This window comes from Ambystoma mexicanum, chromosome 6p (genome assembly GCF_040938575.1).
Source record: "Ambystoma mexicanum isolate Mex_15411 chromosome 6p, UKY_AmexF1_1, whole genome shotgun sequence".
Taxonomy (NCBI): domain Eukaryota; kingdom Metazoa; phylum Chordata; class Amphibia; order Caudata; family Ambystomatidae; genus Ambystoma; species Ambystoma mexicanum.
In genome coordinates, this window is record NC_090935.1 from 1,059,240,007 (window position 1) to 1,059,266,498 (window position 26,492).

A 26,492-nucleotide genomic window follows, 5' to 3' on the forward strand; every position below is an offset into this window, starting at 1 on the left:
GACATGATCGTGGACGGCAGTAACAGGAGAGTTTAAGAACTTCACACACTCTAATAGTCTGTCAGACAGAAGTCATTAGACACAGCTTTTACAGAAGGAGATAAAAGTAATCGCATAGGGCATCTGTATAGGACTTCGAATGGACTGAGCCCTGTTTTTCTGTTTGGGTTACTTCTCATAATAAACACACCAGTGGCAAGTCAGTCTCTTAACACAACTTTCCTAACTTATTCTTCAGCACCCTGTTCCCCCCTCTACTGCAGGGTGCGGAGGACAGTGCAAATTATGCTGAATCTTAAAAGTAGACAGAAGTGATTTTATAATGTTATTAATGAACTGGGTGCCCTGGTCACTATTAATACTGATGGGTAACCCAAATGTCAGTACAAAATAATTCTCCTAAATGTTTACACCGGTTAGTGCACCTGATTTCCTGCACGGGTAAGTTTCCACCCACCCAGAGAACACATCCAGTTCAGCAGGAATTCAATTGGGTAGCCCATAAAGGAAACACAAGCTGGTGGATGTGCTCTCTGGGTGGATGGTACAGCCTTTCCCACATTATTCTACACACAGATGATACCTCACTGACAGTATTCTTGTGCCATTTCATCAAACTAATGGCCAAACTACAAATGATTCTGAGACATGACCATTCCATCTCGTCCTGCATGTGCCAGCCTATGACACAATTCGACACTAACCACCTTGTTCATTTCTTAACAGAGAGTCATTATGTAATCGACACCCCTTTCTTATCCAATTATCCTTTTTACTAATGCAGCATTCCCTTGTATCAAGGCTAAATCTTCTACAGTAGGATAAGGAGATGGATCAGCACTAGCTTTGACACGAAGGACATAAGCATCTTGGGTATTTATTGTGGCTGACATTTTATCAATTCGATTTGCAAAATCATTGCTGCATCTGATTGCATCACTTAAAGACTGGTGGGCGGTACATTTACTGATGGCTATCTTTTCGGACAGCAGGATGGCATCCAATAAAGCCTTTACATTAGGCCCATTCTTTATAGGGGCTCCTGTCGATGTCAAGAATCATCACTGCTACCAGAGTTGACCACATTCATGGGTTATTCCAAAGGCATACAACAAGTCGGGGTAGATGTTAACTGATTGCTGCACAGCTAAACAAAACGCTCCAGTAAGGGCAACCAATTTTGCAATCTGGGTATAACAGACCTGAGGTACCCTTTCACTCTACACTACATCCCCAGGGGTACACGACATGTACCCCACAAACACTTTCCCTTTAACGTGATCCCTCAACAAAAGTGCACCAAATCTGGTTCAAATAAAAGTACATTGGCAAGAATAGTGTGTGGCATCAGCAAATAATCGGTGTTGGCTACACCTACACAATCATGTGGGGTAATATGTGGTTCTCCTTCTTGGGGAGTATGGAGAAGGGAAAAAGGATTCCACACATACCACCGAGTTAAAGTAATAGTAGAAAAGTTTAGAAAGAGAATCTCTTAGCTACTCACTCTAGAAACATACATGTGTTGTGGCTTTGTTTTCAATAGCGTGGAAACTAGAGTATGGGGTACTGCCACTTCTAAAGGAGATCCTAAGACAATGTTTTTTCTCTACTCTATTGCCAATGCTTCTGCAGCCACAGACCTCAAACATCATGGCATTCCAACAGCTAAACGGTCTAGCTCTTTACTGTAGTAAGCAATGTGTCTGTAATGGGCACCATGTGTCTGAGTAGCTCTGCTAAAGAAAGTCCATCATCCTAGTGACAGTACAAGGTATACCCTTTTGATAATCTGGCAATCCTGATGCAGGAACTTCAGCTAGGCATGATGTTATCTTCTAAAATGCATCCTCAGCCACCTGAGTCCATTTCAATGGCTCCATTGTACTGATTTAAGTGTACTGTGGAAGGGGTTTAACAGTTTCAGCATAGCCTAGAATCCACTGTCGGCATTAACTAACTTCCCCCAAAAAATTCTAATCTTTGTAATAGTCTGAGGCTTGGGAATTTTATGAATAACCTCCTTTCAGGAGGAGGATATCAATCAATAACCTTTCACAATATTATGTCCTCAGAAATAAACTCTCTGTGTGCACAGCGGTAACTTCTGCTTGGTGGCTTTATGTTCTTTCTCAGCTAACTCAGTCAACAGAGGCTTTGTGTCTTGCTTACAAGCCTTCTATGAGGGTGACATAATCAATAAGTAATCTACGTATTGAACCAGTACAGACTTCCCAGGTAACCTTTTATCATCTAGATCCCTTCTTAGTTGCTGTGAGAAGAGGGCAAGGGACTCTGTATAACGCTAGGGTAACCTTGTCCAGGTATATTGGACTCCTTTATGTAAAAATGTGAACAAATATTGATTGTCTTTGTGTAGGAGGACAGAGAAATATTCCGGACAAAGAAACACTACCGTAAAGTGGGTTGAATCGGGGGAATACATGAAAGAATGATGGCAGGTTTTGGCACAAATGGGAAAGCGGGACCACTACTGCATTAACAGCTCTCAGATATTGATCAAAATGGTTGGTAGACTTCCCAGGCTTTTTCAAGGGCAGTATCAGAGTGTTACATTGACTCCTAGTAGGGGCAATAATTCCCTGACTGAGGAGTAATTGAATGACTGGAGTGATACATGATTCAGCTTCGGCTTGAATGAGTACTGTAGGATATGAGGTAATTGCTTCAACTGATCTACTTTAATATTAGTGGGTTCAGCTGTGTGAATGGGCCCATGTCATTATCATGGGTGGAACATGAAGAAATTAGTGTAGTGTTAATCAATGCCTTCAAATCGTCTGACCATCCCTGCTCCACACTCTTTCAATATCCTGCCATCTCTACCTGGAGGATAGCAAGAACTGCTTCTGTATTCACGCACCACGCTCAAAAACTCTCCTTTACAGGTTTAGTATATATTGCATCTAAGCTTACATAAATGATCCCTGCCTAGCAGATTTGCAGGTGCCCTCTTTCAGTGATGAATCCCATTGTGATTGTGAGGGTTTTTTTCACTGGATTTATAATTTGAGTGTTAGAAATACCTACAGCCTTCGCAATTTCCTGAGATACAGTGACACATGGAAAGGTGTCCATTCACAGAGCAGATCTATCAGTCTCTGTGTCTACTAAACATGATACAGATATCACCTCGATATAACATTGGACCATCCTGCTGTAATGGGATTAAAGGGTTTTTGAGGATCGCCTACTCTTCGTGTAGTCAGAAAGGGTTTTGATCGATCAGCATAAAAGTGTTGTCATTGGGCTTGCGAAAAAGAACTGGAGCTCTGTAGTATCGTATAGCTACAGCCTACAGCTGGCATCCATGACTAGAGTTCCAGAATAGGAACGTGACGGGTGGAATGCGAGTACGGAGAGAGCTGGCAGTTGGAGAAGAAGAAAGGCTGATGCCTCCGCTGCTCCATTCATATCCCCTTAATGCAATAAGCTATCTTAATTAAATATAGTTATAATAAATCGTTCCCGTGTACCTCATCTCTTCAAGTGGCGACGAGGATCCTCTCGTGTGCAGGGAGTGTCTGAGTAAAGGAGCGAAATGGCACCAGGTGAGGAAGACGTTCTAACCGCCCCCACTGCTGTCAAGGAGTGGGTGGGTGGACGGTCTGAAGTGTATTTGGCCATCGTATGCTGTACGGAAGATGTGTGCCAGCAGCCTCCGTCCGGGCCCCCTCTTTGAAGTCTGTTAGAGGAAAGGACCCCACACGCGGCCGTGTCATCACGTTGCGTGTCGCCATTTTGGGAAGTCAGACACAACAGCAAATGTAACGTGTGGCAATCCGCCTCCTCCTCGTCCCAGTATACAAAAATACATTTAAAAAAATGTAATTCTGAAAGGACAGTGAAGAACTGTTTATGGAGAATTGTAATATACTATAGTAAAAGACAAATTGCAAAGATATTAGACATATATAGTGAGGAGACAAAGAAGCACTGCAGATTCGTTTTGGGGGGCGATTTTCCAAGAAACAATACTTTAAAGCAAAGCAATATTAAGTCGTATTCTGCACACAAAAAAAAATAAGACTATTCGCAGGACATTTGACAGAAAGGCCACATACAACAGTACAACCTTGAGCAGAGCAGCAATCAGTTGCAACAATTGAATTGGGTGGAGCAGGAGACGCATACAGAAACATGTCAATGCACAATGTCCCGCCACCGGCTATGTTTCTACAAGAAGTGGGTGAGCCGATATTACCCTGGAAAAGATGGCTGAAATCTTTTGAACATTACGCCAGAAATCACTGTTCTTGCACTGTTTAGGCCCAGCTGGCAAGGAGAAATATGTCTGTTTCGAGGCACATGGACGGATTGAATCCGTACAACATTAATGTCTTCCAGCACAATAAAAAGGACTCTGATTTGATTTTTGACCTTTTATGTTTAAACTCACATCCACAAGAAGGACCAAAAAAGGATAACCCGGATGTGCCCATAGGTTATACCTACACTAAGCAGTCATGCAAACTGCTCTTTGTTTTGATTTTATGTTTCTAATTGTGTAGGCTCTTTATTGAATTGAAAGGTGCAAGTTTTCTGCATTTTCGTTTTTGTATTTGCATGAACTCACAATACATGTATGTAGAAGATTTCAGTAATTTGTTTCAAAAAGCTTATTTTGTATCTGTACATATTGATCTATTGTTGTCCCATGTATTTGTCTTTTTATATTTGCATGTTTAGAATTTAATACATATTAGATGCAAAGGGTTTGGTTCATTGGTGTTTCCTTTCTGTCAAATATATGAATAATCTGTGTAAACACCTTTGGTGTTCAGGAAGGTTGGTCTAAAGAGTTAGTTCAAAACAAGTTAACCCAACTGTACCGACCCCATGCGCAACAGTAGTTGCTTTTCTTGATTCAGGAGAAATATGAAGACTTACCAGATCTGGCAGCAGCAGAGTGTGGGGATATGAACGAGTATGAAAAATGTATAATGAAAATGAGCAAGCATTATGAAATGAAACTGAGCACTGTTTTGGAAAGATACAGATTTGGGAACAGATCGCAGGAAATGGGAGAGAGTGTCGAACAATACATAACAGCTCTCAGAAAATTAGCAAGAAATTGTAAGTTTGGTCAACAACTAGACGAAAGATTGAGAGATCAGTTTATGTTAGAATGTAGCAGTACCGTAGTTTGTGAGAAATTATGGGCTGAAGATGACCCACCACTAGATGTGGTTTTGCAAATTTCCAAAGAGGTGGAGCATATGGATAATTGTGTCATGACATTAGAAAGCATGGTGAAAGATAGTTCGATAAAGGCAGAACCAACCGTTAACATGTTGCAACCTACACAGTCTGACAATGTAATGAATGTAAACAATCACAACAATCCCAATATTAGAAGGAGAGAAGATACCAGAGTTCCAGGCCCATCCAGATACAATGAAGGAGTGAGAAGTCGCGGATACAATCGGGAATGTTTCATGGGAAGTGGTCAACTCAAAGTAGTCAAAGAGGCAGAGGTCGGAGCAGAACCTACTTCAGATGTGACAGCCCATCACATTGGGACAGCAGTCCCGACTGTCCTGCTCTACACATAATATGTAGAAATTGCAATGGGAGAGGTCACCTGACTAAATGTTGCAGAAATGGAAGGAGCAGTATGAATTGGATTGAAAATGAAGGAAGTGATGAAGGAGATTAATGTGTTTTTACAATTTGCGGCAAAGATAACGAAGTAGAATTGGAAAGTCCGAAGACCATTATCATGGTGAATGGAAACCCGATTAGAATGATGACAGACTCTGGAGCAAAAAATACATTATTAGTAGAAGCATTGTGGAAGAAAATAGGTCCTAAGTGGTTGAATGAAGCCGACATCAATCCCAGAGCCTACGGAGGTGTGAAGATAGATATCATAGGCTGGTTCAAGGTCACGTTTGGGTTCAAAGATAGGGCGGCTGTACGAAAAGTATATGTCTCAAAGAAAGGCGCATCGCCTTTGCTCGGTTGGACGCATCAGGCATGGCTCAAAGTACGACTGGATGCCAGTGCAGAAGAATCGATATATGCTGTGGAGTCAACTGAAAAGGATGTAGGGAAGTTAAAGATGGAAGTATTTGGAGATGGGATTGGGTGTGCTAAAGGCATAACACACCGCATCCAGCTCAAGGAAGGGTGCAAACCAGTTGCTCAGAAGTTGAGAAGTGTTCCATTGGCTATGAGAGAAGAAGTAAAAAAAGAACTGAGAAAGTTAGAAGAACAAGGGATCATAGAGAAAATTGATGCTGCAGAATGGGTCTCGCCCCTTGTAATCATGAGGAAAAGCTCTGGAAAAGTGAGGGTGTGTATTGATCTAAGGGAGTTGAACAAATGCATTATTCTGGAGAGACACCTGTTACCCAATATCCAAGAACTGCTTTCAACCATGGGATCTGCTAAAGTATTTTCGATATTGGATCTTACATCTACCTACGATCAGGTTCAATTACATAAGGATTCAAGACATCTGACCGCATTTATCACACCAGAAGGGTTGTACCAGTATCGGAGGATGCCTTTTGGTCTCATCTCGGCAGCCTCTGAATTTCAGAAAATTATGCATTGTATATTTGATGGGGATGAAGGTGTCATTTTATTTCAAGATGATATACTCAAATATGCATATACGGAGGAAGAACACAATAGAAGGCTAGAGAAGGTCTTAAGAAAATTATATAATGTGGGTATGACGGTCAGCAAGGAAAAATCAAAGATCAATAGGAAAGAAATTGAATATTTGGGACATGTCATATCAAAGGATGGTATTGCACCCAGACCTGAATTGATGTCTGCTATAGAGGAGATGGCCACTCCAAACAACAGAGAGCAGTTGAGAACTTTTTTGGGCATGTTCGAATATTATTCAAAGTATGTGCGAAGATTTTCATATCACACAGCGACACTAAGGGATCTGAAGAAAATGAACAAGAAGTTTGAATGGAGTGAAGCATGTGAGGAAGAATTCAAGTACATCAAGAGTGCATTAGAAACAGCACCGGCATTGAGGAACTACGTGCGAGGACTACGCACAATGAACACGACTGATGCATGCAATGTTGGTCTGGGGGCAGTGTTGACACAAGTACATGAAGGAAAGGAGTATATCGTAGCATTTGCTTCTCGTCTACTAAAAGGGGCAGAGAAGGCATACGCTACCCTAGAGAAGGAGGCGTTGGCTATTATTTGGGCAGTTAAAAAATTCAGAAGCTTTGTATGAGGAACAAAATTTGAATTACACACTGACAACAAATCACTGGTGGAAGTGTTCATGACCAAAGGGCTAGACAAAGTACCAGGAAGAATAAGGCAATGGGTATCCAGGATGCAGGAATTTGATTTTGAAATGAAGTATATACCTGTTGTGAAAAAGTATGCTGCAGTTTGTCTTTCAAGGATTACAAACCTTCAGGAAGAGGGTGAAGAAGTAGAAGACCAACAAGAGATGATATGTGCACTGCAGGATGCTGCTATCTCCAGACAGGAATGGGCAGAGGAGATGAGAAAGGATGCCAAAATAATGTTTGTAATGGAAAATCTCAGCACAAGAATGGCTCCAATTGGCAACGTTCAAGAAGCTGGAGTTGAAGGGTTTTGCAGTGTCAGACATGAATTGCGTAGTCAGGATGATTACCTGTTGAGGGGAGACAAATTGATTCCACCTGAGTGTATCAGAGAGAGAATTATACTGTTGGGACATGAAGGACATCAAGGAATCTCCAAGACAAAGAACAGAATAAGAAACACATAATGGTGGCCTGGTTGCGATCTACAAATTGAAAGGAGGAAACAAGTGTGACAAAGGCTGTGTGGGTGAGAAGTATCCGATGGTTGTGACAGATGTACCTGATAGACCTTGGAAGAAATTAGCTATAGATATTTTAGGTCCTGTGTGGAGTGAGGGCTTTTTGTGTGGTGGTAATTGATATGTTGACAAGATGGGCTGAGGTCAAAATGTTGTCAAGTGTTTCGACTAGAGGTATTATTGAATTTTTGGAAGAAGTGTGTGGTCGTGAGGGTTATCCTGAGGTAATTCTGTCTGATAATGGCCCCCAGTTTAAGTCCAAGGAGATGGAGGAGTATTTAAGAGGGAAGTCCATTACACATTTAACTAGTGCTATTTATCATCCTCAGATGAATGGTATTGTTGAGAGGTATAACAGGGTACTGAAGGAAGCGATTAGGTGGGCTTGATGGAATGGCAAGGATTGGAAGGAGGTGGTGAGGATGACTGTGGTGGCACATAGGTTTACCCCGCATAGCATGACGGGAGTGTCGCCTTTTGAGCTGAGTGGAGGTAGGAGAGCTAACACGAAATTGTTTCCGGGGTGGATGAGGGCTGTGTTAGGTATGGAAGTGTCATTGTGTGATGCGGAAGCAAAGATCAGGAAGAGACAACTTAATAACAAATCATGGCATGATAACAGGAGGTTCAGAGTTAGTAAGATTCCCTATTTGGGTTGCTGTGTGAGGATTAGGCCACCAGAGGCGCTTAGATGGGAGCAAGTGGTCGAATCCCATTAAAGTAATTGAGGTGTTCAAGCATGCTGTGAGAATGTGTGATGGCAGAGTGTGGAATAATGGTAGGGTGATGTTCATACCTAGTGATAGTAATGATAAGGGTGATGGTGATGATGATGTGCGTGTAGGAAAGAATATTGTGAGTCAGAGTTCATCCATATCAAATACAACACATATACTGAGTGTGGTGCCGGCCTCAACATCTCAATTTGGAAGAAGCTATCAGAGACCGGTTCACTTGATGGACTTTGCCGAGTGAGGAAGGTCTTGTGGAAGAAGAGGGATGTGTATTACCTTATAGCTACAGCCTACAGCTGGCATCCATGACTAGAGTTCCAGAATAGGAACGTGAGGGGTAGAATGCGAGTACGGAGAGAGCTCGCGGTTGGAGAAGAAGAAAGGCTGATGTCTCTGCTGCTCCGTTCATATCCCCTTAATGTAATAAACTATCTTAATTAAATATAGTTATGATAACTCGTTCCCATGTACCTCATCTCTTCAATCTCCTAACAGAATTCCTGGAATAAGGACCATGTCCCCTGTTGGGGGGAACTGAATGTAAGTCTGTCCTGTGTTTCCCTGCAGGTATGGTAACTGCAGTTCGTATGGGCACTCATTGTTCCAATGTCCTGTTTGCTTTTAGTAGCTACCGACAAAGGGGCCTGGTGGGAGACTCTGAGATCCCTGTTGCTATGGCCAGCTCCCTGCTCTCTGCTGATCCACTGGACCCCATGGCCTCTGCGGGTCTGGCAGGCCCCACTTTCTATGCTGAATTGGTTGTCCTGGGTAACCATTTGTCGGTTCGCTTGTATAGTTTGCCCCAAGGGAGGGCCTCCTCAACCCCTGTACTGTGGCCTGCTCCCCCGCCCCCTTTGGCAAGCACCTGTGCATTCTGCATCTGTCTCTGTTTCTGTAAACTGAAAGGTCATTAATTTACTTTCAAACGTTTCTTTGTTCTCCTCCTGGCAAATATTGCAGTGTTTCGCAACCTCCACTGTCACCCAATGCACATGCTTTTAAGTTGCATTGGACTTCTGGCAACCGCCCACTGGCGAATGAATTAGCTATAGCATCCTGTGCTTTCTCATCTTGTTTAGTAATACTGGAATGCTGTGCAAATGCCACTTTCAACCTATCCAAATAGTCCGCCGGAGATTTGCCTTTATTTTGCTTATAGTGCCCTACGTGAGAAACCAAAGGGTGTCTCACCTACTTGTCACCGGGAGTCTCTCTCTCTCTCTCTCAGGTAGCCAGGGCATGGCTATTTCCTTTGGATCCAGAACCTGGGGATGGACCAGTGTGGGAGGATCACCTGGGTGAGGGGTCTTCAGGGAGTGGGGGTGAGACAACCGATGGTGAGACACGGTATTCCCCCCTTTCCCGTACCCATGGCCCATCTTATTTCATAGGATTCTCCAATGTTTCAACACCCCGTCCTTCTGCACAAACACTGAGCCGAGGAAGAGGGTGACTGAGAGTAAAGAGGCTAACCCTTACATATCTCATTGGACATGTCCCACTAATTGGGTCAGGCAAAGTCAAGCACTTGACTTTAACCACAGAGATCTGATACCCATTAGCTCTGCCCACAGGGATAAAAGGCGGAACATAGAGACACACTCTGAGCAAGGTGGATCACAAGAAGGAGCAGCACTTCTGGGGCGAAGGCAAACCTACGGGAGAAGAGCGACCGAGAGTGCGACGAGAGCAAAGGGTAGAGAAACTCAGGAGATCCCTGCAGGAGGTTGTTGCCTCCGAAGAGCCATGAAAGATACGTGGATACGACAATAAGACTGCATTGTGTTTCAAGGGCACCAGTGACCCTAACAGGTGAACGACAGAGTTGGGGAGGCGAGGCCAGGCCTGTGGTATTAACCTTGACTTGTGAATTAAAACCACAAAGACAAGAAAATAATGCACACAGCCAGTGAGTTGGCGAGCAACATGAAAGGCTGGTGTGTGTTAAAGAAAGATTGAAGTTGTAACAGTATATCTCACAATTGAAGGCTGCACACGTGGGGATGAGACGCGAAGGAAGGCAGACCTGTGGGGAACTTTAAATTGCTGATAACTGTGAAGCCAGTGATATAAAGTAGCACAGTGGTCCGGCAAAGGGAAGTAGCCCACTCGAAGGTCTCTGCAAAAGGTGAAAAGCTTTTGTTATAAAGCAACACAGTGAATGAACTCTAAAATATGTATTGATCAAAATTAAGCCCACCAAAAGGGGAAGTGAAAAGGTGAATGTTGAACTTTTGTGCCTATGATACTGAACTACCCAAACCAAGAGACACTAGGGCACATAAGACAAGAGTTTGAGCTGAAGGGAAAGTCGAAGCAGTCCTGCGCAGCTCTATAGTAAAAACCTTGCACATTCGAAAGTCTCCTACATCAGAAAAACTGCCTTTATTTTGAGAATCTGAGCCAGAGTGTGTAATCCTGTCTACGGGGGCCGCCTTACGCCATGCTGTCCAATGTGGGGAAGAGCGTTGCCATTATGATCCTTTTGGTATAACACTGCCTTTTCTTTGCATACATCTTACCCGTTACACATTTTTTGTATAAGAGATAGGGCAGGCACTAGGTTTTGTTAGTATAGGCCATTTTGATTTGACAAAGACTGACTGGGACTCTGTTTCATTATTATTTGATGGTAGAGACTACTCCCAAAATAGCTATAGTGCAAAGTAGGAGTTTTTCCAAATCCCACAAATCTAATAATTGTTTTGAAATTATATCTCTTGTGTCAGTGTCATACTTGTTATACCATGCCTCCCTTACACCATCTTAACGCAATCTTTCTTCCGCAGACAGATCTCAGGAATGGTAGTAACTGTTCTTTTTCCAGGGCCAGCCATGTGGCACACCCTACAAGTCTCCGCCTAACTTCAGGTGGCAAAATGATCCTCATGAGCTGGTTCATGACCATGCTAGAAAGCTTGTAACACTGGAGGACTGTCTGCTGCTCTTCCACAAACATCTGTGATTCTTCTCTGATGCTTGAGAATTCCTTCCTCGGGTTTTGCAAATCACCTGGTGTCCTTGGAACTTGTGCTGTAACAAAGTTCGACTGCTCTGGCCCTTCTTCTTCATTGCCTGCTGGCACTTGGAAAACCCAAAAGTCTCTTCCATACAGCGTGCCACCCCTGGTCACGGATGGAGTATTGGAGGTTTGTTGCGATAGATTTAATTATAATTGCTTGGACCCAGTAATTTGGGTGCAAAGGCTTGGATTAGCGGGGGGCGTGTGGTTGAACACCTTCCAGAGCCTGTGGCTCCTGTAGGACTTCTCTCTGTTCTGCTCTAACTGCCACTCGCATGCTAGTAATGAACTGGATAATATTCTCAGCTGATGTCCTGCTCTTCCTGCTCCTCCTCAACCTTATCTTTCTCCTTTTCTATCTGAGGACACATGTGCATACTTTTATCTGCTGCCTCCCTCGATGTCAAGCCCTCAAAACCTATTGTTAGCTTGCCTTAAATCTCTAACCTTACAATCATTGTGTCGTTCCGTTGCCTCCTCCAACAATGTCACAAGTGCTCCCCACTGCTTTAGGATTATCTTCCCTTTTTGTTCCATCAATGCCCATTTAAGTGCTCATAGTGTTTCTAAATTAAACATCCCTTCAGTGGGAAACTGAGAATGCTTGTACTGCCATGACAATAAATGGCAAGTAGCACTATTAAAATGAGTAAATATGTAGTGAGTGGGTGGCCCATTTGGGGATTGTTCCAGCTGTTTGAATTGTTCTTTGCCCATTTCTGTCCATACCTTGTATCACTCTCCCTGTTTCCAGTTACCCCATAGACCAGATGCCCCTGTACTGTTCACATTTTGAATCCACTCCTTTGCGGTCCTGATAAGGGAGGGAGCAGAGCACCAGCGACACCACAGATGCTACTGACTGGGTTATGGGGCACTCAACCTGTAAACATCTCTCTGTACCTATGTAATCAGGCTTCAGCATTTCAAATTTCCAACGTCCTCTTTTTATTGTTCCCTAGTGTAAACCAGTGACACAAATACAGATAATATGGAGAGGTTTCCTATGGATACCAGCCTAACCAGTTCACTAACTCCATATTCTGTCAGATATATTCCAAGGCAAAAATAATAAACGATTGCTATAACCACAGCAATAAAACAGACACAAACCCTAGAAAAGTTTGGTGCCCACCCAAAGAAGAGAGATTCTTGGGGACTTTATGGTCAGGAACTGTGAGGAGAATTCCTCAAACTGTAGTCAAAATGGTACATTTAGCATCACCAAAGCAATAATCAACCATTCTAACAGTGAGTGTGTATTCCTATTAACCTGCACCCCTCTCAGAAATTGTTCTATCAGTGCATGATTGGTAACTGATCCCATTTCAATCATTCTTCGGCGTCAGCAGTATTCCCTTGGACCCTGTATCCCAGAGCCTTAGCAGCCTATTTAATAGGCGCTCTCCCACTTCTGCCATTCTGTCTAGACATTTGAGCTTTCTCCACTATCTCATTTTGTATATGTCTCTAATGTCATGAGCATTTTATATAGTTCCTCACTGCAACTTCTTTTGACTGGCTTGTGATGCAAAGTTGTACTTGCACTGAACCATTATCTAATACCTCTGTGTCATTCTCCTAATTTATGTGCAACTCTCTCTTCTACTTCCTCATCCCACAATCCCACTCTTTATTACTTGCTGATATTGTTTGAACTAAAGCACACACTCTCACCATAATGGGGCACAAGAGCACTTCCTTATCTGGGTGGCAATGCAGACTGCCACAGTTGCACACTTAGGCTCCCTGGCATCTGCCTACCTGCCCGCACACTCAACTGTTTCTCTCATGACCACTTGCTGCTCTTTCAACATGCCATTTTCATCTGTCAATTTGCTGAATTTCGCCTCTTTCTTTAATTAATAATTAATCCATCCCACATCCCCAACAGCTCTTTGCCACGCTTTCAGATCATCAACCCGTGAGTAGCCCCCCTCTGGAGGGATGTGGTCAACCAGCTACAGCCAAGTTACCAATGCAGCCATCTGACACAAAATACTAGCCAAGGCCTGCCAGCTCCCGTTGTCTGCCAAGCCTGGGTTGTTACTTACCCCAACATTCTACTTCTTTCCAAATAGAGGCATATTGTTTACAATCACACGCCCCACTTCTGGTACCAAATGTGTTGGACTGAGATATATAGACACCAACAGACTGCCGGCAGAGCTTTGGTGCGTTATTAGCGATCGATAAAACCACCAAGACAAGGACAATACATGGTCCAGAGAGCTCATATAACCCTTTGTTTAATACAAGATTCAAGTTAATAGAGCAACCTTTTAGAATATGCAGTTGAACTCAATGATACATATGTATAAGTATATGTATAAAACAAGTCAGTGACAACAGAAAGAAACAGATATGAACTTATGTCCCTTCATGTGCTCACTCATGTGCTTTTCGCGCTATCTCACTCTTTGCTTTTTGGTCTCTAGCTTAATCTTTGCTCTGGTCTCTTCGGATGGTCTGTCTCTCACTCACAGTTCACTATTCAATGCACAATAGAAGACCCCTCTTGCTCATGCAGTATGGGTGGCTGGCATCCTGTGTTTAGTGTTGAATGGGTTGGGGGTTTGCGATGTTCGACAGTATCTTCACTATTGTCTGGAGCTAAGGCATCAGTCCACTTAAAGGCTACCCTCCGTTTTATATAATTATGTATGTTATTCTATAATTGTTCAACATTCCAGAGATTCCAAGCACTGTCAGAATGAACACAATGTATGTTCTATGCCAATACAGGTTCAAGGACACTCAAACTGAAATAACCGGATATTGTACAGGTTTGGTGCAGAGTGATACATTTACAGAAGCTTTACACAGAATGCATGCTGAAAGCCTGCTAAATGGATCTTATCCCTTCAATGTTTTGCATTTCAGCTATTAATATGCAGCCGAAAAGCATGCATAGTTTTTCCTTTCACATCTTTAGCTTTTTATGTTACAGCATTTTCAATCCCACTACACCTTCCAGTCCGCTTACGCTCAGGAGATCCCCTCTCCTTTTTGCTCAGCATCTTCACTCACCCACCACCACTCGCAAATCTACCAAAACACCTCCAGTGCTAATCAGAGCTTGAAAAAAGATCCACTTGGAAGTTCTCCAGAAAAAGTGCAGGCGGCCATACCCCTGCAGATGATAAAAAAGAGATGGCAACACCAGACAACCAAGTTAACAACACACACAACTGGATAACTGGTACCCTTCTCAGGATACCACCTAAAAAGTATTTTAAATTCTCACAAAATGAACAAGTCACAAAATGGTTCACAACCAAACTTAATCCCATTCAAAAAGGAAAACAGATATCTTGAGAAAATCTGGCAAAGAAATCACCTTCCCACAGACAAACTGGCCTACCATCAACAGCTCTGATTCTCCAAAGAACAAATTATCAAAGCAAATAAAGTCCCATTTCACACAACAAATAGAATCAGCTCAACATGGCCTTCAGGAAGTCTTTAAAATCATCTATGATTTTAAAAACCTGTAGTACGCAACTTGGTAACAATGCCAACCCAAGAACTTTGCGACTTCATTGCTGCACAATTCAGTGAGAAGATATTTCAAATTCAAGACCCTTTTTGTTTGGATTGTGTTATTTGAAACTTGGGCAAGCGAACCCCAGGATTAGTTCTGAACTATATTGCAGTGAGATGGAGAAAGGTAAGCTTTAAGACACTTTTTCATGGAACTTTCTTGTGCTTGGGGAAGGGGAGTGGAGAGAAAGCTGTGAGCTGGAAGAAGCTCAGAACTTTGACTTAAACACTGATTCTTTTGACTTTGACATCCCTCCACATTTGTTTGTACTAGTCGTGAGGGCAACACTAGGTTTTGGACAGAGACAGACTATTAAATTGAACTCTTTGAGTCAGTCTTTCCTTAATTTCGTTCAGGTATAGAAATCCCACCTTTGCATCTTGCAAGTTAGGCCTTCAACAATCCTGACATTTAGGTTAATAAATATCTTTTGTATGAACTTGAAGTCTGTTGTCTGTGTCGTACTTCATGATGCCTTCGCAAAAGGTAAAAAGAGGAAACGGTTCTTTTATATGAATACCTTCTTAATGAAGAAATAGTAAGATTAGGAAAGTTTTAATGAATTAGATCACCCGTTAAGTTTTCTTGTTTACATTTCTGTTTCAAAATAGGTCTTGAAAACGAGTGTTAAAGGTCTTACCCGATCTGCACACAAAACACATTTTCTTGCACAACTTTTGAGCAATTGTTAAATAATTGAGAGAAATCAATCATTTGTATGTAATGGACTGCAATAGAGATGGTGCATCCCAGATGTATATGTTTTGACTTTTGAACATCACCATTTTTTTAATGCATTGCTCAATTAGAGAATCAATTACAATATCAATCATGTTTTGACTTGATGTGTAATCAATATCACAAAACAGAATAAAACAATCAAATAAAAAAAAAATCTAAATGATACATTCATAGTGTGTCTTCTTTTTCTAACTCCCATATTACATTTATTTGGCATTAAAATGGAGCTGTAAACCAGCAGTGTCACAAAATACTTACCACGTGATTAGCCAACCTCTCTTTCATAAAACATTGATACATCCATGAATTCCTTGAGATCAATTGGATTAAGTGCATTCACATGTGTCATCACTAACCTGGCACCAGGAGAAGATCCAGTGGTTTTGACAGGAATCCAATTGTGCGATACTGAAACAAAAACATTAGTCAGTCAATCCTTTATTCGACTGTAAAGTCATCAGGTACAAAACCAACATCATTTTAAAATCTATACCATTTCTACATTCCAACCCAGGAGCCTAAAAAACAATCCTCTTCAGTAAACCTTTTAAAATCATTAAATACACATAGTACAACCAAATGCAACGCAAGATTTGTTCTCCTAAAACAAAGAATGATATTTTTTTAAATAATTAATATACTTATAGCCATACAGCTTTGTATATGTAACATAAAAACATACATACATAGAACAAAATGGTACAAACCTCATAATCATTTCCGGTGTGAGTCGTGAGGACAGACCGCTGCTGAAAACACGCTTCACTCTGCAGTCCTCTTTCGATCCCTACTGATTTCTACTGAACCAGAAAGGACTTCCTACTTAAACACTGCGCAGGCGCGGAGCGCGGCGCGGTGTGCAAAGCAGTGTGTCTGGTGTGAGTCGTGAGGACAGACCGCTGCTGAGAACACGCTTCACTCTGCAGTCCTCTTTCAATCCCTACTGATTTCTACTGAACCAGAAAGGACTTCCTACTTAAACATCGCGCAGGCGCGGTGTGCGAAGCAGTGTCTCTGGTGTGAGTCGTGAGGACAGACCGCTGCTGAAAACACGCTTCACTCTGCAGTCCTCTTTCGATCCCTACTGATTTCTACTGAACCAGAAAGGACTTCCTACTTAAAGACCGCGCAGGCGTGGTGTGCGAAGCAGTGTCTCTGGTGTGAGTCGTGAGGACAGACCGCTGCTGAAAACACGCTTCACTCTGCAGTCCTCTTTCGAGCCCTACTGATTTCTACTGAACCAGAAAGGACTTCCTACTTAAACACTGCGCAGGTGCGGAGCGCGGCGCGTTGTGCGAAGCAGTGTGTCTGGTGTCCAGTGTCAGGTGCCAGGTGACGAGGTAAGCAGCCTTCGCGGCAAGGGCCGTGCGTTCAACCTCAAGAATCTACTCTGACTCTTACGGCAATTCCACTTACAGTCAAGCCACAGTCAAGCCTTTCCTCATGGTGCCTCTTTCACCAACCGGAGACGACATAAGCTGTCGTCTGCGGAGCAGCAAATCATCCCAAGAACAGCTAGAACCACAAGACATCCAGGATCCTAGGGAACCGAGGGAGGGAAAAAGTCACAAAACAGGAAAAGGTTCCTCCGTGCCATCAACGTCGACCCCGACTGAAAACATGAAAAGCCCCATCCCCTCCACTCTCACAAAGTTACCGCAACTTCTGAAAAAGTTCTCCCAGCCCTTAAACCCACATCCGCAAGCGGACGTTGAGGCCATTGTGGCCCTCGAGGGGGAGAGCTTAACCACCATCGAGCCCCCTCCAGCATTGCCTGTTGCTTAGGCGGCGGGGGTAGAAAACTTGCAAGAGGCCGTTACAAAGAAGCTCACCCCAGCGGTTGTATCTTTGAGTCCATTAGGATCACCTTTGCGCAAAGCACCCAGCAGTCCCACCATCTTGACGAGTGAGTCCTCGCCGGAGATTGTCGGAGGACAGTCGCGGCTGGGCTCTGAACGGCTGGGTGCGGTGCAAACGACTCGACCCACCGCTGATGCTACGCCTCTCAGGCCTCCCTTAGGAGCACTGCGCTTCCATGCAGTAACTCGGGAGAACATTTCAAGTAACGTAAGCGCAAGCGTTCAGCCGCCAGCCCCGCCAGCCGAAGGGAAAGTGACTACAGCCCAAATTCACCAAAGTAAATTCACACCGGGAAAGCAGCAAAAGCGTCCAAAGCAAAGCAAGCAGTTAAATCCACAAGCTACCCCTAAGAGAAACATTTCCAATGACTCATGGGATACGGAAAACGAGGAGCAAACCCATTCGCCAAACGACTCAGTGTTCGAAGTATCTCACGGGTCATCCTCCTTCCATCAGATGGCGGCCGCTGAAGCAAATGAGCCGACAGGCCAAAATTGGCCTGGGAAAGTCCCAAGGTCCGGTGTGTGTCCACTGCACGCCACCTCTACGCAAAGCCCAAACTCCGCCTTGGTTGTGGATCTCCCTCCAGCCTTAGGTGAGACTCAGTCGTCGCTTCAGGGCCCCCAAACCAGAGCGCCAGGACACCCAAAACAGGCCTCAAAGACTTTGTTCACAAAAGTGACCACAAAAACAAGATCTACGTCCGAAAAAACATTTACCAACAAACATCGGAAACTAGTCCCAAAAACTCAGGGGGGCTCAAAATGTCTACCAGCTCCCCTGATATCTGTATCTCTAAAAGAATACTTCATAACACAACACAAAAGAAAACTAGACCAAGACCCTGGGTTGTCCGATGCAGAAATCCTGGAGGCTATCCAAGACTCGCCCCAAAGATCCAAAGCACGAAAAACTGACCTGACCCCGCAGGGCTCGCGGTTAAGCCCAAAACCTCAACCACAACGTGGCCCAACTACGGACAGGATCGTGGTGACTGATAGCTCAGCGCCACAAACAAATAGCAAACATAAAAAAAACGAGAGCGGCCAAAACAGAACAGATATTGGATCTCAAAACACTGAACCATCACACGACAACTCTGACACTGAACCCACGCCGGAAGCCAAAAAGAATCACACTCCAGATACCCTGACAAGAGACAGGTGTATTCCAGATCCTAGAAATCACCAGACCGTGGACCACTACGCATGGACTCGGCCACACATTCAGGGAAACCCTAGCAGACTCTCGGGAGAATTCCCTCTCATCACCCAAGGAGAAACGACACCAGCAGTAAAAAGATCCTCGGAAAGATTGTCCCAGCCTTCTACGGACAGAGGCCTAAAAACTCCATCAAAACCACATTGCGCAAGTGAAATTCCACTTACGGCAGATAAGGAGACACCATAAAAAAAAAATAGATCTTCTATCCATCATGTCAGCATTCACGATAGCCCTAAATCCATTTGGCAAGCTCTATGAATCAATCCACAAGGCCCTCACAGATAACACTGCAATGATAAGCACCATGAAAGACAAACTGTCCTTCATAGAAGGCTACCTAACTGCAGTTGAGCGAAAGTCTAACAGTACGGAAAAAATCTTGGGCAAAAAAATAGACAAACTGGGCGAGGAACTGTGTAAGAACAGAATCTTGGGGCAAACCCCCAAACCATGTCAATCAAAATCTACCCAGACTTTAGACAGCGAGAAGTTCAAGGAACTGGCCCCTATTTTTACAAAAATCTAGACAAAGCACTCTTCACTAATATCACCAGCGGACCCCGCAGTCCAGTCGGCAAGAAGTGCAAATCAAATAAAGGAGAGGAACCTTTCAAACACTCTTCTATGCACACAAGTTAAGTCGACAGAAGAAAAGCCGCCGCAGGGCCCCAACCCTAAAGTCTACACGTCTCATAATCAAAGGGGGAATAACAGTCCCAAAACAGCAAAAACCCAAATTATGGTAGGCCCCGCGGTTGTCCTGATAATAAACGATGACCATGGCCTTTCCTTGGACATGGCGGAAACATCCCAGCACCTAGATGCCGAAGAATCTACTCCTGCTCCATCGACAAATCCAGTGATAGTAACTAAGACAGTCCCTGATCTTGGCAAGGAACAAGTGGCACCTACCCCTCGGGACGAAGAAAAACGAACAGTCGAAAAGTCGGTGGCTCGCACTCAAAGGCCACGCTCAAAATCTCCAAGTGCTGCTTTAGAAGCCCTCAAAAACCTAAAGAAAACCAAAAATCACAGACCTGATCGGAAACTCGAACCGAGATTAGGACAAAACCTGCCAAAGCCTGTGGCGCTACTGCAGGTGCTGGTGTGCGCCACGCCAATGATGCAGATCCGTTCTTTGGCGTGCTGGCAAGTGCTGGTGGGCGCCAAAGGGGTACACGATTTGTTTCTGCTGGTATTTGCAAGGCAGATTTTGTGTCGGCCAGCAGTGATGTCGATTCTGCTGGGCAACGTTGGGGCACTCTTTGCCCTTCCCCCTCTTTGGCAATCGTCTCAGGCTTTGTTTCAAGTTTCACTTCTCGTTTTGGCAGATTTGGTGGCTGCTTACTGACAATAGTTTCTTCCGTTTCTGGGACCGCTGTCTCTTTACGGACATCTGGGTCAGGCAAGTCTTTCAGTGAAGTTGGAATCTTCTTGGCATGGGTGGCATGGATCCACGACTTCCTTCCATCCACCCGTATTGCCGTCTGCGTTGCCAAGAGTACTTGATAGGGCCCGCGCCACCTGGGTGCTAACAATGACTTTCTTTCAAAATTCTTTAGCAGCACCCAGTCTCCTGGCTCCAGCGTGTGCCCCGGACCGGTGTATCTCACTGGTAATGCCTCCTGCACCTGCTGATGAATCAAACGCAATTTCTGCATTTAAAGGCCACAATAAGTACTAAGCACAGGATGTTCTACCTCACTAGGTCGTTTTGGCTGTGGTGCGCACCATACATTTGCCGGCCTCCCCATTACGATCTTGTACGGGGAGAGCCCAGTTTTAGCCTGTACAGACGTACGCATGCATAATAGTGCTATTGGTAATGCATCCGCCCAACTGAACTTGCTTCCCGCACAAATCTTGCTAATCTTTGATTTAAGAATGCCGTTATTCCTCTCCACAAGACAGGCAGATGCCTCGGAATCTCTTATCAATCTGAAGACCAGCACATATCTGTAACACCACTGCGCCCACAAAATGTGGTCCATTATCGGACCATAGGACACGGGGCAAGCCAAATCTGGAAAAGTATTTCTTAAGCATTACTTTTGCCGTGCTCATTGCTGTGCAGTCCTTCAAGGGATATGCCTCCACCCACTTACTGAATGCACAGATCACCACTAAGACGTATTTTAAGTTTTGGCATCTCTCCATCCCTATGAAATCAAAATGGATCACCTCAAATGGCATAGAGGGCGGGCCAAAACTGCCTATTGGAGTCACTGTTCCCTTTCCTACATTGTGTTGCAAACACGTGATACAGTTCTGCACCAACCTCTCTGCATTCTTTTTTATGTTTACATTCTGCCATACTGTAGAAAGGTGCTGTATTATCTTTTTCGCACAGATGTGAGTAGGGCTGTGGGCCATTGTGACCATTGCAGTCACATACGAATTTGGCAACATCCAGTTTCTAGTTCCCTTGTCCACCCAACAATCTTCCAGATCTAACTCAGCAGAGCCCTCTGCCCACCCCTGTATTTCATCGGCCGTAGCTTCGGCCTGCATTTCTTTGACAGTGGCAACTCTATTTTCTATCATACAGGGTACTTCCTCAGTCTGAACCGTCATCATTTTGGTATTTAAATCAGTGGCAGTTTGTTTCGCAATTCTGTCTGCAAACGCGTTTCCCTCTCCTACTTTGCATGTCACCTTTTTGTGTGCCTCGCATTTCACTATTGCTAGGCATTTTGGAAGCGTGAGTGCAGACAGCAATCGTACAATCAAAGGCCATGTTGAATTCTGGCGCCATGTGATGTCAAAAAACCTCTCTCAGCCCAAAGTCGGCCAAAGTTATGAACCACCCCAAAAGCATACTGGCTATCAGTATATATATTCACATTCAAATTTTCAGAAATCTCGCAGGCTCTGGTTAATCCTATTATCTCTGCGGCTTGTGCCGAATTGTAGGGGATTCTTTTGCTTTCTACAACGCTCTCTAGGGTAGTGATAACATATGCGGCAGTTGTCGTGCCATCTGGTAATTTAAAACATGAGCCGTCACAAAATAACTCTCCATCTGGCTCTTTCTGTGGGGTATCACTTAAATCAACTCTCCCCTTGGTTTCTTCCTCAGTGACCATTATGCAATCGTGGGTGGGTGATTCATCCTCCCCAATTTCTTTTGTGGGTAGTGGCATTAATTCTGCAGGATTCAAAGCGCTACACCTCATAATTTGGATATGGGGCACGAACAAGATAATCTCATATCTTGTCAGTCTAGCAGAGGTGAGGTGTTGCGTCTGTGTCCTATTTAATAGAACGTCTATGGCATGTGGCACCATCAAAATTAAAGTGTGCCCCTTCCGTTTGTTTCACTGACGCAGCAGCCGCCGCGACAGATCGCAAACATCGTGGTAGTGCGCGCTACAGGGTCCAGCGCAGAAGAAAAATAGCTGCATGGCCTATTTCTTCCACCTTGTTCCTGTGTCAAAACCGCCAATGCACATCCTTCACTTTCACACACAAACAGTCTAAAAATCTTCTCATAATTCGGTGTACCCAAAACTGGAGCCGAGCATAATGCAGTTTTCAATTCATCAAATGCTTTCTGACATTCCTCATCCCACTGTAACGGCATAACCGCATCTTTTTTAGTCAAATTCACCATCGGTTTTACAATTAAAGCAAAATTACCAATCCATTGTCGGCAATATGAAGCCATGCCTATTATGGCTCTGACTCCTTTTTGTGTCTTTGGAATAGGCATACAAAGAATACTTTCTATGCGTTCTGGCGTTAGCCTTCTCCCTTCTTTCGAAGGTAAGTAGCCTAAATAGGCCACCTCCTTTCGATTATATTGAAATTTCTTCAAACTAGCTTTATGGCCATGTGCCGCTAGGTGTGACAGTAGTAATACAGTGCTTTCTTTACAAATCTCCTCCGTGTCTGCAGCTAACAATAGATCGTCTATGTATTGCAAGAGTACACAACCCACTGGTAATTCTAGCATGTCTAGCTGCTCTTTTAATGCTCTACTGTAAATACTTGGACTTTCCGTGTAACCTTGCGGAATCCGCGTAAATGTAAATGATCGTCCTCCTAATGTGAACGCGAACAAATATCTGCTGTCCTTGTCCACTGGAATGCTGAAGAACGCGTTTTTCAAATCCACTACACTAAAATATTCTGCTGAAACAGGTATCATTGTCAATATTGTAGTGACATCTGGCAATAGAGGAAATTGTGGATTAACTACCTTGTTTAATGCACGCAAATCAATTATAAAACGGTATGGTACTTCATTGCCTCCTTTTTTATAAACTGGAAGAATTGGGCTGTTGCATGTACTGCCTGTAATTTCCTTGATTACCCCTAGTTTCACCAAATCTGTAACAATACTCTTCAATCCTTTCTCACCTTCAGCCGAAATTCTGTATTGGGGAATTTGCGGTAGGGTAACACCTTCTTTCAAAATGATCTTTACTGGCTCTATCTTTAAGCATCCCATATCATTGTCATGCATTGCCCATGTACATGTTGGCACTTTACTTAGTTCTCCTGGTAAAGTTTCGGACATGAATTCTGACACAGGGGCATCGTGTGGCCAAATCGTTAGGAACACTCCGTCTGCCATGCAATGTATAACGGAACCTAATTTTTTCAACAAATTTAATGGCAACAAGTTCTCCCCACAATTTTCTGTTAAAAGGAAAGGACAATGTTCAGTAAATGGTCCTATTGTAACTGGGACTGATTTGGACACTGGGTTTATGACTGGTGTACCTGCGAACCCTACGGAAACATTCTTTTGCCCTGACAGTGGTATATCCGGAACCAAGTGGTGGTCTATTGAACACTTCTGCGCTCCTGTATCTACAAGAAAATGGTGCCCCTCATTCCCGACTCTCATTTCTACGGAGCGTCCTCTCTGATTCATGGGAATAGACACTGGTTCCGACCCCTGTCCTGGACTGTCCTATTGGGGAAATAACACATCGTCCGATGTGCAATCATTGCTGTTACTGTAATACGTGTTTGGCTGTGTATCGAAAACGTTCCCACTCTTTCCTCTATTTCCCCCACTCTGGTTTCCATACTGTTGGTTTTGCTGTCCCTGACTCTGGTTTGGGGCATTTTGGTTTTGGCCTTTGTTTTGATTACCTCCGTTATTGTGATGCTGCTGCATACTATTCCTATTTGGTCCATTCGCTCCTTGGTGTCCCCTATGCTGTCTCCTCTGACCAGACCCATTTCTATTCTGCAGATGCAGACATTGCGCTTGCCAATGTCCTTTCTCCTTACAATACGCACACTGATTTGGTCCCACTGTACCCCCATGCATATTCAAATTACTCCTTCCTTGTGCATTCCCTCTCCTTACTTTATGTCCTACTACTTGCTGCAGTAATACCTGTGTTCACAATAGACATTCTTTCGAGTCTGCCCCCATCTGTTTTAGCAACGATAATTTGTCCACCATCTCCTTCTGCCCTGGTGATGGTAACTGCTGCCGTTTATTATGTGACCCCTTTTTTCCCTTCCGATGTCTCCCGATATCCTTACTCCTGCACCCAGGTGTAGTAAACATTTCTGCATAATCATTATCTAATTCATCTTTAAGTTTAAAAATCCATATACATGTTCTCTCACTTCTTCATACTTCTCCCTGCAGCGTGCTAATGCATTCAAATCTAATAATCGCGGCAGTGGTAATTTCCCAATTTACTGTTTCCATTTCTCCACCAAATATTCACCCATGCATTCAAACACTACCTGTCTTTCGTTGCTTCTTCGAAAGTCATACATCGAAGCCAATGCTGCCGTCCCATCATTCCCGTCTATATACATCTCTGCCTGTTGCTGCAATTCCACCTTCCTTTCTTTGCTGATCGCACTGCGAGTTACCCTCGTGCATCCCCGTTGGTCAGTCCCGCCTCTTGCCCCGGCGGTTTCAACTTTAACCCCGGGAGGAACGGACGGTACCGAGTCTATGTCTGAGGCGGGAGGTGCGGATGGGACAATGGGAACAGGGAGTGTCTGTTGTGGGCCTGGTTGGCTAATAGGCAGTGCTACGTGCGCGGTCTGTGGCTGTGGGAGGGCTTGAGCTACCGGAGGGAGAGCTTGGGCTACGGGCGGGTTTTGGGCAATAGCTACGGACGTGTCTGGCCTCACTTCTGATCTTGGGCCTTGTTTTGTATGGGTCAATATGTTTTCTTTCGATTCATCTGCTATGTGTAATTCTCGTTGTGGATATATTTTTTCTATATTTAACTGGTCACGCCTACCTGCCCTTCTTAGACTCTCAGTCCACTCCTCCTCTTCTTTCTCTTCAGCTACTTCACCTTTCGATTTATGCCTGCGCACATGCTTCGCTCTGCTTTTAAATCGGAGCATTGCTTCCCTTCTCCAGTCTTTAATAGTCTCAAATGCTGCAGGACGCGCTTTCTTTCTAATCAACACCCTTTCCAAGTTATCTATTCTCGCTATCTCAAAACTACCATTAATCGGCCACTGATGGTCTTGTCGCTTTCTGGTTCACCTATGCAAAGTCTCACATAATATTATCGCACCCACTCCATACTTCACATACATCTCATACGCCGGCGTTCCCGCAGGTGGTACAATTTGGCCATCTTCCAAAGATTGTCTACCACAGCGGAAAAACCCCGCTAAGGTGGACAATACCCCAGGCATGTTTCAACCTTCCCCCTGGTTAATCAACCTTACCTAGGGCGTTTGATTTTGCAAAATCAACTCTCAACCAATATCAGGATTACTTTGAATCAGGGAATGACTCACCTGATAGATCAAGTCGTCTGTATACTGACGCACCAAATGACGTTGTGTCTGCGTTTCTTGGCTTCCGCCTCGTTTCGGGACCCTCGCCTCCTTGTTCTCTAGTCAGGCACGTCGATCAGGGATCAGATGTGTGCAGATCTGCAAAGGAGTCTGTCATCATTTCTACACGGTGCCCCGAACACCTCTTGATCCCGGCTTGATCGTCCCATCCTCGCCGTTCTCCGCCTTACTCAATTACAACGTTATGCGATGGAACAAGTGGGGGAGGGTCCCTATTTGGGCACCATCTTGAAAGGGGCCCCTAGGGGTCCCTAACGTCAATGGAAACAAGGCGAGTCACCACACACGATAGATACGCCAGACACGAGGTTGTATTCCCAAAGCTAGGGTTTATTGCAAAGCAAAAGTCTCCGTTGGCCAACTCGGTCTCACGCCCCGCGACGTGTATCTCTAGACCTCGAGGGACGCAAGAGAGTGAATTACGTACATCAGTTATATATATACAAAATGCATATCAAACAATCAGCTATGACATCTTTAACACCCCCCCTTTTATTGGGTTTCTTTGAACTTGGTGTGATGATGGACATCTCCGACAACTATGACACCTTCAAACATCTATTCTAGTATCAATTTGCAATTTGTGAGTGCGGAGGCATCTTTCAGTTGTTGAATAGAACACAGCGCTTCTGTTCTTGGAAGCGAGCTACATACGGGGGGAAGAGTTGCATTCCAGACCTTGCTACCTATCAGGTGCTATTCGTGTCCTGGGCGCCGACACGCTCTAGCGGGGCTCAGCAAAGG

At 44.1% G+C, this 26,492-nt stretch overlaps 1 protein-coding gene across 1 annotated transcript in view; it reads right to left on the reverse strand.

Moving 5' to 3' along the window:
* The window catches only part of LOC138510182 (kelch domain-containing protein 3-like), a 1,131,537-nt gene that overhangs the window by 687,095 nt on the left and 417,950 nt on the right, over positions 1-26,492 (reverse strand). The window contains exon 8 of the mRNA XM_069625668.1: positions 16,217-16,268. Within this exon, the coding sequence (XP_069481769.1) occupies positions 16,217-16,268 (52 nt within the window). The remainder of the gene's footprint in view (positions 1-16,216; positions 16,269-26,492) is intronic.